This window comes from Megalops cyprinoides, chromosome 5 (assembly GCF_013368585.1).
Source record: "Megalops cyprinoides isolate fMegCyp1 chromosome 5, fMegCyp1.pri, whole genome shotgun sequence".
Taxonomy (NCBI): domain Eukaryota; kingdom Metazoa; phylum Chordata; class Actinopteri; order Elopiformes; family Megalopidae; genus Megalops; species Megalops cyprinoides.
This window is the reverse complement of record NC_050587.1, coordinates 52,807-70,463: the sequence shown is the minus strand read 5'-3', so window position 1 is coordinate 70,463 and position 17,657 is coordinate 52,807. Positions and strand designations below refer to the sequence as shown.

General features: G+C 39.5%; 1 protein-coding gene across 1 annotated transcript in view; it reads left to right on the top strand.

Moving 5' to 3' along the window:
* Positions 1-17,657, top strand: part of LOC118777393 (zinc finger protein GLIS3-like) — a gene marked incomplete at its 3' end in the record, with an annotated part of 76,245 nt that overhangs the window by 28,892 nt on the left and 29,696 nt on the right. Inside the window, exons 5-6 of the mRNA XM_036528230.1 lie at positions 12,939-13,100; positions 13,560-13,670. Of these exons, the coding sequence (XP_036384123.1) occupies positions 12,939-13,100; positions 13,560-13,670 (273 nt within the window). The remainder of the gene's footprint in view (positions 1-12,938; positions 13,101-13,559; positions 13,671-17,657) is intronic.

The window sequence follows — 17,657 nt, the reverse complement described above, 5'->3', positions numbered from 1 at the left end:
AGCTACGAACTGTGAAACAGATTCACTCTCTTCCTGGTTCCTTTTATGGAATCTGAACCGCTCTGCAATAATCGGTGGCTTAGGAGAATAGTGATTTCCCAGTATTTTCACTATCTCATCATAGGACTTGTCCCCTGGCTTGTCAGGTTGCACTAGACTGTGCAGTACGTTGAATGGGTTTCCTGCCATAACACTCAAAAAAGTTGGCACTACAACGTCACCTTTAATCTTGTTAGCGAGTGCAAAATACTCAAACCTCTCAGTGTATGCACTCTACCGCTCTGTGTTTTCCTCAAATGGTCCTATATTTCCAAACAGTGCAGCCATTTTCAAGCAATATTCGTTATTTTCCTTTGATTTCAGCGATTAGCCTTACCCTTATGCTTCTTAATGCCTATATTCACTTTTAGCCAGTTCTCTTTCTCTCTCTTTTTTTTTGTTTCATTTGACTTACTGCCCTGGTGGTCTTTTATTGCCCTGACACAATCCTTCCCTTCCTCTTTTTATTTCTGTCTCCTTACCACCGCAGAGATGCGTCCTTCTCACACAGCAGCGCTATCCTCTGTTCCAGTGCCGTCTCCTCTACACTGCAGTAGCCAGCTAGCAGCTATGCTCAGTTAGCCACTACCTTGCGCTGTACACCCGCGCGAAAAACACATTTAACGCGGACTTTCCACTGAAAATAAACGCAATGCGGGAACGTATTACCTCGTCACCAGTTTTGTTGTATACTCTATGTAATATTTGGGAATGACAGATAATTATGATGAGACATGAGACTGCGGAGTATTGCACATGAACTGATGTATTGTGTCCAAAACCAGGCATCAGCATAACAATAACTAAAGGTAACACAAGGGGGGTGTGACGGTATCTTAAAAGGGACAAACTTAGGTGGTCAATACACAACAATCGTGTCAGATGGTTTTTTTACAGTTTTGGAAATAAACCAAACCACAAGCTGTTTCTGCCATCCAACTATACTTTTTAAGAACTACGTGTACAAGACTGCAATTCTCAAAAAAACAGGTTCAAGATTTTCTGTTGACCATGTGTGAACACTGTTTTTTTCCTCTATCACATGTTAAAAGGATTAGACTATGAAGATGTGATATCTAAATATTCTGATAATTTGGATAAATATGATAACATGGTTTCCTTCTTTGTGAAAACATTACAACTAGGGGTGGGCGATATATCGAATATACTCGATGTATCGCGGCTTGTTCTACGTGGGATGTAGTAAATGTCTATATCACGAACATCGAGTACAAATTGTCACGTAATTTTTTTAAGCCGCCGGCATGAGACTCGCTTTGGCGTTTCGCTTCTCTCGCTGTCTCTTATATGGCTCTCTCTCTCTCACAGACACAAAAAGACACACACACTTGCCCGCCCATCCAGACCACTCTCCTGGGCGAGTGTGTATTACGTATAGGTAAGACGTGTGTTTTTGTATCTGGAAGGAACAGGGAAAGAGCCTGTAGAGAGCGAAAGAAGTGAAGCGCCAAAGCGATCGGAAACGGTAATAGAAGATGGAGGCGGACGAATTGATTCTGAACTGGTTTGAATAAATACCGTTTTGTTTAATTTAACTTGGAGACAGTGCGACTAAATTTACAACTAGGCACACTAGTGCGACTTGCAAATATACCCGCATATGTGACCATTTTTTGAGAGTGTGCGAGTTAAAATTTCACGTGGTTGCATTCGCGCGAGTGCATGATAATCATTAAGCTGTTTTGGTGCCCCTCGAGCATGGGTACTGCGTTAGCCACTGTGGTTGAAAGTAGTACTTTCCCTTCTTCACTGGCTCAGTCGGTCTCTCCCTATGTGCACACGCCCACTGATGATGAAACGCGCGAAACAATCCATGTAGCTGTTACTATGTTCCAAAGATGAAGCAGTCTATAGCTGATTATTTTATCCCTTTCGCACCTAACTATTTTATGCTATGTACATGGTTCATTATGTTTTTATTAGCGTTATTAAGCTTCTCACAGTTTTCACCACCGCATTTGCTATATTTTATAATGTTAAATCACTGTTTCCTCAAAGCTAGAATTAGCTAGAATTTTTTCCAATCTCGTGTTCTAATCACACCGGTTTTAGCATACATGCTAAGCGGCTAATTAGACCGGTGGGACCGTACATGCAAAAGGGTTAAAAAAAACAAAATGAGGAGAGAGAGGAGGAGGCTGGTGGAGAGGGAGAGCCAATGAGAGGTCCCAACTCAGACACAACCGATGATGAGAGTGCAGACTGCAGGGAGAGTGCAGGTGCAGGCAGGGAGAGATTGACTGAGCCAGTGAAGAAAAAGTACTACTTTCAACCACAATGGCTAACATAGTACCTGTGGTTGTGGTACGAGGGAAACATAATGTTCAGATTAAAATATTTTGCAAATATCAAGTCTCGAGTCACTGTCAATCTTTACATCAATGCAAAACTAGGGTATGCAAATATATGTATGTATATATGTATATGTATGTAAGCCAACTATGCAATGCAAGGTCATTGATTAGTACCATGCTGTACCAAAAAAAGGGTGTGACCAAATCATGTGCTGGTGCGACCAATTCAGAAAGTTGGTAGGACCAGTGCTACCAGTGGAAAAGTTAGTCTGGAGCCCTGATGTTTTAATGCAGACATATGTTGCAGGGACTACTAGAATCGTCATACTGGTGTGATTGTATGCATCAAAGGGTTAAATCGAGCATTTATGAAGTGCTTTAGAGGAGATTTCAAAATATCGAGCTATATATTGTGTATCGCGATATAGATTAAAAATATTGTGATATTATTTATAGGCCATATCGCCCAGCCCTAATTACAACCCAGGGATTGCATTTCTAATATGTTTAACTGCGTTCTACATGTACAAATGGGGAAAAGGTTCATAAACAAAAATTTAATGTACTATGATGGTGGAAAATAAAACAAGACAAGCAAATTATACGAGTCAAAGTTTTTATTTCTTAACAATTATCATGTTAATTGTTTATGGATTAAAATACTGGGGGAAAATGTAAAGGTTCTGATTTTCAGAGTATGTTATAGGCCACCAACCTCAGACAGCAGTGTTAACAGTATGCTCTTTGATAATATTAAGCTAGCATGTCAAGAGGATGAGACAATAGTAATGGGGGACTTCAATCCCCCATTCCCCCAATTCCCTTAATTGGGAAGCTGTGTCAGGTCAAGGTATGTGTGAGGAAGAGTTTTTAGATGTTATAAATGACTGCTTTTTGATACAGTATGTTACTCAACCTACAAGAGAGAACACAATTTAGAAACTATTTAGAAAATACAAGTTGGACAGCTCAGAGAGTAATATGATTGAATACAGTAATATGCGTGCTCAAGTTAAGAAAAAAATAAGGGAAGCTAAAAGGTGTTTTGAAAGACAGATTGCACTAGATGCAACTCTAAATGTTTTTTCAATACTATAGTCATAAAAGGATAGTTAAGGATGAGATTATAATGGATGAGAGTTATAAAAAATAAGGACAGAGTCATGGTTTATGATAATAAAGCTATTGCTGATACCCTAAATAGTTACTTTGTGGAGAGTTTCACTAGTGAAGTGTTTTCACATATGGAGGAAATTGAATTAAATGATGCAAAAGTACTAGATAAACTCCAAAAACTTAAAACAAATAAGACAGCAGGCCCCGATGGAATATATCCAAGAGTTCTCAGGGAATTAGCAAAAGTGGCTTACAAGCCCCTGACAGTTATTTTTAAACAATCTCTCAGAACAGAAATACCAAATGACTGGAAACATTGCAGTGTAATACCTATCTACAAGAAAGGTGACTGGACTGATCCAGGAAATTATAGGCCTGTCAGCTTAACTTGTATTACATGCACATTACTGGAATCCATCATTAGGGATAATTTGGAAATATACCTTGAACAAAATGGTATCTTAAATGATAGCATGGTTTTCACAGAGGGAGGTCATGCTTAACAAACCTCCTGGACTTTTTTGAGGAAGCTACAGTGTGTTTAGACTCAAAACAAGCTTTTGATATTATATATTTGGATTTTCAAAAGGCATTTGACAAAGTACCACATGAGAGGCTCATATTGAAAATGAAATCTACAGGAATTACAGGAACTATCACTGAGTGGGTTCAAAGTTGGTTGTCTAATAGAAAGCAGACTGTAACTGTGGGAGGAATTGTATCAGAGCAGGGTCCTGTACGAAGTGGAGTCCCGCAGGGATCGGTGTTGGGGCCTTTGCTATTCCTTATATACATAAATGATCTTAATACAGAGGTTAGCAGTAAAATAGTAAAATTTCCAGATGATATGAAACTAGGGGGTCTAGCCAACAGTATAGAATCAACTAAGGTAATACTGGAAGACCTAAACAGCATCCAAAAGTGGGCAGATACCTGGCAGATGACATTCAATTTAACTAAATGTAAAATCTTGCATGCGAAATATAAGAACCTTAGACAAGACTACTTCATGGGTGGAAAAACTAGAATGTGCTCAATTTGAAAAAGACTTGGGAGTTATAGTTGACCCAAGCTTAACAGGATCTAGGCAGTGTGCTATAGCAGTAAAAAGGCCAAAAGGATGTTGGGATATATAGCCAAAAGTATTGATTATAAATCTAAAGAGGTTATATTAAAACTAGAAAAGTGCCTTTCCTGAAGAAAATGCAGTGTGCTTGCAACCCGGCAGCGAAAACGTTGTAATGTATATGAGACGATCGCTAGGATGTGGCTAAGTGGTTGCTAGGCTGTTGCTAGGTGGTTGCTAGGGTGTTGCTAGGTGGTTGCTAGGATGTTGCTAGGTGGTTGCCAGGGCATTACTAGGTGGTTGCTAGGCTGTTGCTAGGTGGTTGCCAGGGCGTTACTAGGTGGTTGCTAGGCTGTTGCTAGGTGGTTGCTAAGGTATATGAGGTGGTTGCTAGAATGTTGCTAGGTGGTTACTAGGGTGTTGCTAGATGGTTACTAAGGTATATGATTTGGTTGCTAGTGCGTTGTTGGGTGGTTGCTAGGGTGTTGCTAAGAGGTTGCTAGGTGGTTGCTAGGGTAAGCAATATGGTCGCTGGGGCATTGCCAGGGTGTTGCTGGGTGGTTGCCAGGGTGTTGCTAAGTGGTTGCTAGGGTAAACAATATGGTTGCTAGGGTGTTGCTAAGTGGTTGCTAGGCGGTTGCTATGGTAAACAATATGGTTGCTAGGGACACACCCACCTTTGGTGAGTGTTGGGTCACATGACCCAAAGCACCAAATCAGGTCCCGTGGCTATTGGTTAAATGGTGACTGAGTGGTAAGGCTTTAAGAAATTCACTGAAGTGAATGGCAGGATGGAAGGATGAATAAACGAGTAATGGGTATGGGTTTCAATGAGTGTTGGGTGGCATGACCTGAGGCAGTATATGAGATACTGTGACCGTAGGTTGAAAGGTGACCGAGCGGTAAGACTTTGAAAAATGAATTGAAGTCAATGGGAGGATGGAGGGATGGGTGAATGACAAAAGCACGAGTGCAGGTCAATATGGCTTTAAATGAGTGTTGGGTGGCATGACCTGAGCCAGCATGTGAGGAACTGTGACCATAGGCCGAAAGGTGACCGAGCGGTAAGACTTTGAAACATGAATTGAAGTCAATGGGAGGATGGAGGGATGAATGAATGACAAAAAGACGAGTGCGGGTCAGTATCACTTTCAATGAGTGTTGGGTGATTCGACCTGAGGCAGCATATGTAGTATGGGGGCTGTTGGGCCAAAGGTGACTGAGCGGTAAGACTTTGAAAATGAATTGAAGTCAATGGGAGGATGGAGGGATGAATAAACAAGTAAAAGATGAGTGCGGGTCAGTATGGATTTCAGTGAGTGTTTGGTGGCATGACCCGAGGCAGCATATAAGGTACTATGACTGTAGGCTGAAAGGTGACCGAGCGGTAAGACCTTAAAAATGAAGTGAGGTGAATGAGAAGATGGAGGGATGAGTGAACGACAAAAAGATGAGTGCGGGTCAGTATGGCTTTCAGTGAGTGTTGGGTGATTCGACCTGAGGCAGCATATGTGGTACGGTGGCTGTCAGGCCAAAGGAGACCGAGCGGTAAGAATTTGAAAAATGAATTGAAGTCAATGGGAGGATGGAGGGATGAATTATTGAGTAAAAGATGAGTGTGGGTCAGTATGGGTTTCAATGATTGTTTGGTGGCATGACATGAGGCAGCATATGAGGTAGCTTTGTTGATGGCCTTAGTGTGACCGTGTGATAGGGCTTTTAAAAATGAATTGAAGTCAATGGCAGGATGGAGAGATGAATAAATGAGTAAAACAATTGATTAAAAAAATGACAAAAAGACGTGTGGGTCAAGATGGTCTTGGGTGAGTGTTGGGTCATTTGTCCCGAGGCAACGTGTGAGGTATGGGGGCTACGGGGTGAAAAGTGACCGAGTGAGAAGGCCATGAAGTGTGAGGGGGTGATTTTGAAAATGAATGGGAGTCTATGGGAAAAAAGGGATGAAAAAATGACAAAAACCGGAGAACAAGTGCGGGTACAGCTTAGCTGTATACAAGCAACCCGATTGGGGTCAGACCAGACGGGTTACAGTTGGTTTGGGGTCGATATCTCAAAAACTGTGGGAGGAAAAGCAGTCCAAAATTTGGTGGAATAAGAAGAAGAAGAAGAAGAAGAAAAAGAATAAAACTATCGGATAACCATAGTTTGCTTGCACTGCTTCGCATTGCAAGCACACTAATTACTGGGACTCCTTCATCAAAATGTATTATGTTCTTGGGAAAAATGTGTACGAAAAAGTCATGTTGGATTCATGACGTGCGCAAACATCCAAAAATGTAAAAATCCTGACAGAGGTGGATGCAAGGGGAAAATCATTTTGTAGTGTGAGCAGTGGCAGAGTGCTCCATCACTGAACAAATGGCTATGTTCAACCTTCCATGGTGTTTGTGAGTTGACCAACTGTGTCAGCTAGGTTTTCACAATGTAACTCTATTTAAAAGAGAATAGCACTGATGAAGGTTACTTGACCGAAACCTTGGCTAATATACACTACACCCTCTGCACTTGATTACTTCACCTGCATTTACCTTATTTATTTTCCCCTGAGATTTGTAGTCCTACTGGTAAATGATTGTAATAACAATCATTTACTACTCCCAGATAATTATCATTTACAGGTTTACTTTTGTATTTTAGTTTCCCTAACCAAATACAACTGTGATAAGCACTGAGGTCAGTGTTTTTTATAGGCACAGATGCTTCAAATACTTTTCAGCATGTAATTTCTGTCACCTTCAGCACTGCAATGATGATTTTGGATGTAAGTAATAACAATATAAACCTACTGATTAGTTAGAATAAACTGATAATATACTAACTTCGATCATTTTTTTATGTACTTCAACTGCAAAAGGTAATTTTGTTCACATATAAATTTGAAAATAGTACCATTTCATCAAAATTGTAAAAAAAAAAGCCTTGCTGAAATTTGTGGGCTTGGATATGTGGTACAAGTTGTCTGAAGGAAATATGAAATTCATTTGTTCATAGGAACAAATTCCAGGTAAGAAGTTGTTGAGTTCCAAAGTGTTTGTACATTAGAGGCACAAAAATGTTCGTACACACGAATAGTGAATCTTGCCCATTGTGCTCAAGTTGCTGCAGAGATGCTTCAGCTAGCTGAACCATTCTGCTGGCTCAATGGTACCTCTTTTGAACCAGCAGAACTTTGAGTGCCACCTCCTGGATGATAGGATTACAGTCTTTATTTGTTGATTGTAACAGGTATACCAGTTTTAACCACAGTAAGCTTTCTACAAGCTTCCAATATGCCACATAAACATTTAATCTTATTATGTTTGTTTCCATACAATAAGTAAATTCCTTGACCATTAATAATCTTTAAGTTAAAACTGATTGTACTGCTAGCATCCTGTCTGGTGATAGTGACAATGGCCATTTAACACTACAAAGCATGAGCTAAAGAGTGAACATAACTTTGACCCAGTGAATTGGTCCTGCTGCCAGTGCTTTGTGGCATTTGTAGCAGCTAATAAAAGAAGTAAAAAAACTTAATCAAATGTTGTTCATGCTTACCTGTGTCCATCACTTTCTTTACCCTTTGTCGGCAGAAAATCTGCCTTAGAAGAGCAGGACTTTTGCATCTGGCTGTGATGCATGCTGTGACATTCTGGACATTCATTCATTCATTCATGGGATAAAAGCACCACACCAGAGTGCAAATCTGTATTTGGAGCTATAATTGTATATGCATGATAATAAGATCTACATTAATTTAATTCTGCCACTGTGCAACAGAGGTTATTTTCTCAGTGTATTGAAAAATAATACAAATCTTCAGCTGGAACATTTTTCAGCAGGATACTGTGCCATGTACAAAGGAACTCCCCCTCAAAATTATACAAAGCAATACTATGTCTCTCCTGGACAACAATCATGCATCATTATTTGCTGTTTTGGTCACATGCATTTCAGCACCCAAATTTCAAAACATCCTCCTGCATCACTGCTTGAGCATTATATATGTTTTCTTAAGTTTCATGTCAGCTATTTTTGTAATAGCCAGTAGTGCTCTGAAAGAAATCATAAGTAACCCAATCATCAATCATAAGTAACTAATTGGCTGGTGGTGTGCTACAGGACCGCCAGCCTTCCCCTATGTAGTGTGTGTCTTTAGATAGATACGTAGATTAGGTATATTAATAGTGAAAAATTTGAAACATTATCTAATCAAGTCAACTACCAAAACTCCCCCATATCAGGCCATTTGCTCCTCCATGCCTCCAGCTTTCCCCATGTAACAATCAATTTACTTACCTGAGGTTATTTAACATGTTTACTGTTTCTACATTTTAAAGTATTTTAGAAAAGATCAGTTTTAAATTACACCAGAATAACATTTTATGCTTTATTCCCCTTTATGAAACCTGTTTATGGAAATGAGCTATTTTACATTAGGCTCTGTCACAGCTACTGGAGGCACAGTTAATGGAGCATGGGGAATACCACTTTTCTTACCACTGAATCTATTTGCCAGGTAGTGTTTATGGCACTTTTATCATGTACCTCAGACATGTACTGATTACCTTGTAACTTCTCATTGCCAAAAATATTATGCACTTATCCTAGTGACACTGTGTTGTTGACATGTTAGTAAGTATTATGCTGGTACCTGATAAGAGCGCACTGAGCTCTGAGGTATGTTCAGTGCCTTTAAAATGTTCTTGTACCTTTCCCCAGAATTGTGCTTCTCCACAATTATATGCCTTATTTGTTTTGAATGCTCTCTTGGTTTGTTCAATGGAAAAGGCAACCATACTGTTTGGCCTTATAGAGGCCAACAAATTGAATGAGTTTATAAGACAATATCTTGCACCTGAGCAAGGTATGACCCAAGCTGCTCTCCACTAGCCCTGACAACATCAGATGTGCACCAGTCCTTCAAAAGGGACAACTCCAGGAAAGCACCTGGACCTGATGGCATCCACAGCTGTGTACTGAGAGCATGTGCCAGCCAAGTAGCAGAGGTATTCACGGATATCTTCAATCTCTCCCTGGGCCCGTCCATGATACCCTCTTGCTTCAAGAAGACCACCATTGTTCCGGTCCCCAAAAAACCCACTACTTCCTGCCTGAATGACTACTGCCCAGTGGGACTTACCTCCGTCATCATGAAGTGCTTTGAGCATATAGTTAAAACACACATATGGTCCTCTCTACCTATCTCTGTGGACCCCCTTCAGTTCGCTTACTGCAGCAATACATCTACAGATGACGCCACTGCCTTGACATTGCACACTGCCCTGAGCCACCTGGAGAAAAGGAACGCCTATGTGAGAATGCTGTTCATTGACTACAGCTCAGCTTTTAATACCATCATCCCTACCAAGCTCATCACAAAACTACAGGTTCTCAGGTTGGGCAGCCACCTGTGCAACTGGATCCTGGACTTTCTAACAGAGAGGCCCCAGGTGGTAAGAACAGGCAGCTCAAGAAGTTTGGCATGGCCTCAGGCATCCTCACCAACTTTTACTGATGCACCATTGGGAGGCAGTCATCAAGAGGCTGTTACAGCCGTCAATCAAACTGTCCAGACGTGGGGCCGGTGAACTCCTCTGCTACGTCACAAAAACTTACACAAACTTTACAGATATGAAGGTAAAAGCTACCAGGCCACATCATGGCCACAAAGAAAAGAAAATGTTCTTTTAGTAAAGAACGGGCTGCGAAATATTCCTGGGTGAGGCCGGTGGATGGGGATTCCCAATGAATGTTCTGCAGTCTTTGTCAAAACAGTTTTTCCATTTCACATGGAGGTGAATACAATGTGAAGTGACACAGCACATGTGAGTCTCCCAAGAAAAGGGTACTACAAAAAGAAATGTCCAAATCTATGGATTTGTTTCTGTTGAATCCAAAGATAGCCCTGCTAGATAAGATCACTGCACCTGAACTGTAGCCTGTATCTTTTATGGCCTAAATGGTGTGCTGTGGAATCCACTAGAGGACAAAGTATAGGTGTTTATGAGCTGAAAGGCGGAATACAAATGTTTCTTATTCAGGTAGATGGACATTATATCAAAGTTTTGGGTTACATCTCAGTGTTGGTAACATGTCCCACATTGTCCCACACAAACTTACTACTCGTCCCACATTTGGTCTGTTTGCATCTAGTCACCCTAGTGTCGACAGATGGAAGGGGAAAATACAATGTTCGCAAAAACTAGTCACTAGTTTGGAGTTTGAAATGATTGGTAGCTAGCTCGTTAGCTAAATATTACTTTTTACTTAAATTTTATTTGCGAAAATTGTAGTTGCCTGGTAATGTAATCAATGATTAAAAAAAGCTAAACAGTATCAAGTTCTTGTAGTGGATATAATGATTGAATATACTCAACAAAATTTAAATTATGTTTAAGCTTGTGAATTGCTTTGTGTAGCAGTAAAGTTGCACATATTGACATCACATGCGACTAGTGCACACAATTATAATCACGTGGAAGTTGCTTCATGTAACATCAGCCTATGAACATCAAACTGTACACCGATCTTCATCCTATCCATCCTCAATAACACACAACTGTCATATTAAAATAGTAAGACAAGTAATAGTGTAGTTTTGTAGTTTTTGACAAATAACATCACAGTGTTATATTTCGATTATTTCACGTTGTCACCACGTGTACCATCAACAAATGACCTATTCCAAAAAATCTATGGATTTAGAATTGAGGAATTTTTAATTAATTATTTAAAGTGGGCCTGATCCAAACTGAGAATACAGTGTTCTTTCAAGGGATTGAAAAGAAGATATATTTCCAAGTTGCCTCAACAAAATTCCTGTGGGAAATTTCCAGAGAAAATTTAAAATTTGCCAGTGTAGACTACACCATCCCACACCAGATCTGCCATCCGTCAGCATACAGGACTCAGATGGAGGATGGTGTAATTTATTTAGCTGCATATGGGGTCAACAACCAATAGTGTTTGGAAAGGGCATAAGACAATCCGGTCCGCCTAAATGAAATACATTTACATCATATTAAAATGTTCACCATGAAAGCGTGCTTCAATGTCAATTGACAAGACAAACATAAATAAAAGTTACAATTTAGTTTAAATGGTTGCAAATCGTGATTTCTAGTTCATGCATATTACTTATAATAAATAATATACAGAATATGCCATATGATAATGATATGATTTTACTACAGTTCAAATACTAAATAGGAGTCGCTGAACCCATTTATGCAGGATTTAACATTTAATACATGAACTGATTAACCCCGTTACACCTTTTTGCAGCCCTAGCCTCAATATTATGAAAAGTCGTGGTTCTAGATACAATGCAGACAAAAGTGTAGGACTATATGTCTACAGCCTGGCTCTTCTCCTGTTATGTCAGTAAGGTTTATGAATCATTTCCCTCAGAAATGGTGATGGGTGGAAAGTGTGTCATGGGAAATGATTGGACAGACATGCCAATTTTCCCAGAGCAAGTCAGGCTAATTTCCATTTGGCATGCTGAGGGGCAGAATTCGACTAAGTGAGATATTGCTATGGTAACATGCAGTTACAGTTTAAGCTTGATTTGTGAAACGGATTAGGCCTGACTTTTTGGAACATCTCAAAGTTAGCCAGCTAACTCAGAAATACTTTTACAAACTTTACCAAAATAAGCAAAATAGTTTCAAAATAACAATAATTTCTATGAATATTTTGATTAATGAGGCATCAGTATTAGAATCTGACATCAGTATTACAGTAGACTAACACAGTAGACTAACACTAAGATTTGCTACTCGTGATGATCGCAGTCAGCGAAGCGCAGTAATTCACAAGGTGCTTTATTAGTTGCACAATACAGTGTAGTCGTTCAAGATGTCATTATTTCTGGATCATCAATGTTTTGCAGAAGTAATAACAAACAACTAACTTTGAGTGACAGGCATCCTATCAATAACTATTACTTTCATACAAATCCAAGTGCATGTAGGTTCAGAAATGCATAATTAAAGTTGTTCATGCTATGGAGGGAAAGGCAGCACTTTGTGCAACCTAAAACAGGTCTAATGCACAGCCAAATGAGGTACTATCAAGAAATATATTGTATATGATGACACTAATATGTCTGAGATGTTGGAGGAATTTGGGGTCAGGTATAATCAACCCAGGTATAATTTTAGTAAAGCACAAAATTTTAGTATCTTGTTCTAATAGCACCATTTCCTTCCTATATTTACTGACAGCTTTGAAATTAATTAATGAAAAAGGTTACTAACATGAAACATGACTACTGCAAATGAAAGTATTTTCATACTTTTGAAGCTCCTTGTGCTTTTTGCGTTGTACACCCATGTCTGGGTTCAAACATGGTGTGCAATTTACAACATACTTCTTTAAATGCCTTCCATCTTTCGCAGGTTGAGGGATGTCAGAAGGCTTTCTCTCGGCTGGAAAACCTAAAGATCCATCTTCGCAGCCACACAGGAGAGAAGCCCTATCTGTGCCAGCACCCCAACTGCCACAAGGCTTTCAGTAATTCCAGCGATCGTGCCAAGCACCAGCGCACCCACCTTGATACTGTGAGTATGGCACTGCACATATCTTTAAATTATATGTAGGCACACATGCACACAGCATACTCAGCTCAGTATTGTGTTGGGACAAGTACACCCACCCAATAACGTGCAGTTCATACTTCATTATCCAGCAATCAACGGACTGAAATCACTGTTTGTTTTCATGAAATGTAGTGGAGTGTCTGATTCATTGCCACAATGATGGGGTCAGAGACTGGATCCATTTTCAACATGTAAAAACTGTCAACAATACAGCCTATAAACAGATGTTCATAGTACTGCTGAAGGAAGGTTGATGAATGTATAAACTGTATGACACTGTCACCATTGCTGCACATCAGTGATTGTAAAGGCAGTTGGACAAGTAACTTACATTTTGCTTGACAGGTCATCCATGAGGATAGTGACAGTGAACACGCACAAAAATGGTTTAACTTGTTCATTGTTTATTTTTTTGAGTAGAAACCATATGCGTGTCAGATCCTGGGCTGTGCAAAGCGCTACACAGACCCCAGCTCTTTACGCAAGCATGTAAAGGCACACTCCTCCAAAGAGCAACAGACCAGGAAGAAGGTCAGCAGATTCCATTTCACTCTAAATTGCATGATTTACATTAAATATGTTTTAAATTGTTTATTTGTCAGCAGTATCTTCAAATGAAACAAAGGCAGTGGTGTCATCTGGATTGGATATAACACAATGAATGTACTAGGAAATGTGGATATAACTTGATGAAGCAAACAGAACTACATTCACTCTGCAAAGGATAGTCTTTGTGATTTCTCGGGGTAGGATGTTATTTTATTCAAGTCATTATGTCAACATATGCAATGTAATACAACCTGTTTGCTTGCAGTTCAAATCAAAAATTTAATTAATTTGCATAAGCATATCCCTTACTTTTAAATGTGAAGAGTTCATAAAATACTTTCCAAAAATAATGCGAAATAATGCGACTGAATATAAGGCAAACAGTAGCTACCTGAGTGTTAAGACTGTCCTAGTTCATCATGTGGCGATATTGTGAAATCCTTTGCTCTGGTTGAAGCAGAGATACTTAGCATGATTGTGTCAGAGTTAACATGCCCTTTTGAATCCTATCCCCAGTATAGTCTGTAAAACAGGTTTTTGAGTGTTTGTCAGTTTTACATTGCTCTTTATTAACTGGCAATTTCCCCAATTGCTTTAAAAACTTAGAAAAGAAAAGTAACCTGGAATCCTCTGTTTAGATCTATTTCAAAGTTCTTCTTTTGTAATCCTTTTCTAAGCAAAATTCTTGACAGGTGGTTTTCAAAAATGTCATGACTTTCTTAGCACATTCACAAAGAACTTCAGTCAGGTTTCTGAGGTTTCTGTGCTCAGATTACCACAACACACAGATTAGCTGGTAAATACCTGTAGACTCAGTAATGACTCCATAATATCTCTAATCCAAGTACAGCATCTGATACCATGGATCATAAATCTTTTATACCATCTTGAAAATGAGTTTGGTCTTGCAAGTAATGTGAGCAACAGCCTCAGGCTTATCTGACAGGTTTGTTGCCTAAGGAGATTATGGCTGAAAAAAAGGTACACATTGCATGTGGGGTGCCACAAGGCTCCAGCCTTCATCCTTTGCTCTTTCTTTGTACACAGTCCCCCTTGACAGGGGGTCATCTGAAAGAATGGTATTGACTTTCAGTTATGCTAATGATGCTCACTTGTACAACTCTGTATTACCTGAGTAAGTAAGTTTAATTAATTCTCTAGATGGACACATTACACCAGTTCTCAAGTCATTACATTGGTTGCCTGTGTGTTTTGTAAATTATATCTATATCTAAAATATTTTAGAAACATATTTACAGTGACTAACATGGGTATAACATTCAGAATCTGTACAATCTAACACGTGCAGGTGATGTCATAATGGGCTTAATACAGCAGCTGCAGATACAGACCATCTCTCAAGCAAAGCTTGTAACTAGTAGTTACTTTTTCAAGCCAACCTTCTGAGAAAGTGCTCATGATCGGAAAGTCCATTGTTAAACATTGTAATCCAGCAATATGTTTGCCACCACAGAGGGGTGAGGTATGCAATAAACAGCATAACAGTAACAGATGTGGTTACCTGTGTGAATTCACTGGGACTTTTATTTCAAAAGAAATTCAAGTGAAATTACTGATATTTTCAATAAGCGTACATGCCACAGTTGCATCTGCCATGATAATCTCATTTTTATTAATACCAGTAACTCTAAATCACCAACTGAAATAGGCCATTGAATCTTAGATCAATAATGGTTACTATCCTCCAAGTCTGATCTTGTGAATGAAATAAGCACCAATAAAAAGTTAGATAGCTCTAACCTATTGGAAACCTGGCTTATACCAAATGAAGACATAACTCTTAATGAAATCAACCCAGATAGGTATTTCAGTAGCCAGTGACTGTGCATATCAGGCCATGGGGCTTGTATTTGCAACAATTTAAGACTCAGATATTTGCTTAGCACCACGGACCACATATGCAAAAAATGACTTTTATGTCTGTTCTCTACTCTGTTAGTGTTATCTGACAACAAATTATTGGAAACACATTTGATCTCGTTATCACCCCTTGGAATGGACTTAAAAAATATAACTATTTTTTCTTCTTAATGCAGTTCTATCTGACCATTTTCTTATGACATGTGAAATTCTTTTTACTTGTCCCTAAAATACACTGCCAAAATGTCCTATAGCCCAAAGGAAAAAGACCTCAATTGTCAGTGCTCCCGCCTCCTAGCCCTGCGCTTTTGGTTTTTTTTTTTTTTCTTTTTTTTTTCCCTTGTGTTTCTGCCCTGCCCTTCTCTCCGCCCTGTCTCCGCCTGATTACCTGCGCACCTGCATCTCATCCCCTCGTCGGTCTGTCCCTTTATATGCCCTGCTTGCTGTGCAGTCTTTGCTAGTTCGTAGCAGTAGTTTTCTACCTGTTTCGTCCCCGCGTTATCATTGTTCGCTGTTTTTCGAGATTCGACCTGCCTGTTTTTGATTCCATTTTTTGCCTGCCGCTTTGCTTTGTTCGCCTGATCGTGCCCTCCCGTTTTCCGACCCTGCCCGTTCTGACTTTCCCGTTTCTGGATTTGCCCTCGGACTGCCTCTCTGGTTTTGACCCTGCCTGTGTACTGGTTTTTGATTCTGCCGTGCGTTATTGCTATTATCTCTACCCTCGCGTTTTTGGGTCTGCGACTGAGTCCTAGCCTGTGCTGCCTGACATCAATAGTCTAACCTTACTAGATGACTAACAGATTGTGTTTTCAATAATAACCTACATAAAACCCTCAACTTTGTCGATCCCCTTAGGAGAACCAAGATGGACAGAAAAAATTGGCCGCTTGATGTAATGATCACACACATGACCTTAAAGACGTATGTCAGAAAATGCAATGTAAATTCCACTCAACAGGCCTAGACGTATTCTTTCAGGCATGAAAAGGTCTTGCATAAAAAGTTTAAATGTGTCCTTTATACCCTGTCGTATCATTCTAACTTAATTGAGGATATTGAAAAACAGTCCTAGATTCCTCTCAATACTAATGCTGAAATAGATAATAACCAGTCTGTGCATTCTCAGTTTACAGTGAACTTGTTTGATAAAAGAGTTAACAAATAAGAGATCCACTCTGTCACTCACCTTTAAACTGGTACCTTTGCAAGTGCCTGATATCTCATCTAAAAATTAATTTTCAGTTTCTTGAGTCTTTTCCTCCTGTTGAGCATACTGAGCTGGAGAGACTAATTATATCATTATAATCATGTACCTGTTTATATTGATGTACCTGTAAAAATTCAAGTCAGCTACCTCTATCCTACTTGTGAAGGACTTTGGGGTTACAATTCACCCAGACCTCTCTGAAATGATCCTTCAAAACTGGTATTTTTCAACTTTTCTTTTCATAAGAGACATGTAGTTTACTCATTTCTTCACCTCTCAGTTAGTAAATCTCAAGTATTGTGATGCCTTTCTTTCAGCATGCCTGAATGCCACCTTAAATCCCTTGCAGCCTAAAGCTGCAAGAATCTTGATGAGAACAAAACTCCCCCCTCTGTCTCCCCCTTCTCTCTGTTTGTCTACCACTCTCCTTCCATCTGTGCAACAAGTGCTTCTGCAGTAGCACCATTCCATAACCAGCCCAAGACCACCATACCATCTCATTTATATTACATCATCTGCCTGTAGCAGCTTGTGAGGCAGGGTTGCGGAGTAACAGAATACATGTAACGGCGTTATGTATTTAAAATACAAAATATGAGTAACTGTATTCCTTTACAGTTACCATTTAAATTGATGGTAATCAAATTACAGTTACATTTTAAAAATATTTAGATGACTGAAGGGATTACATTGGATTTTTTTCCATTAAATTTTTTTTCCCATTTTATGTTTATTCAGTTGGAAAATCTATCCAATGATGATGGCAACTCTAGGGTGTATCTTCCATATGCCCCTCATGAAAAAAAGGAAGAAAAAAGCACGTAACCTGCCTGACTCACAAGACAGTAGAATGGACAGTGAGACAGAAAGCAACCAGCGCA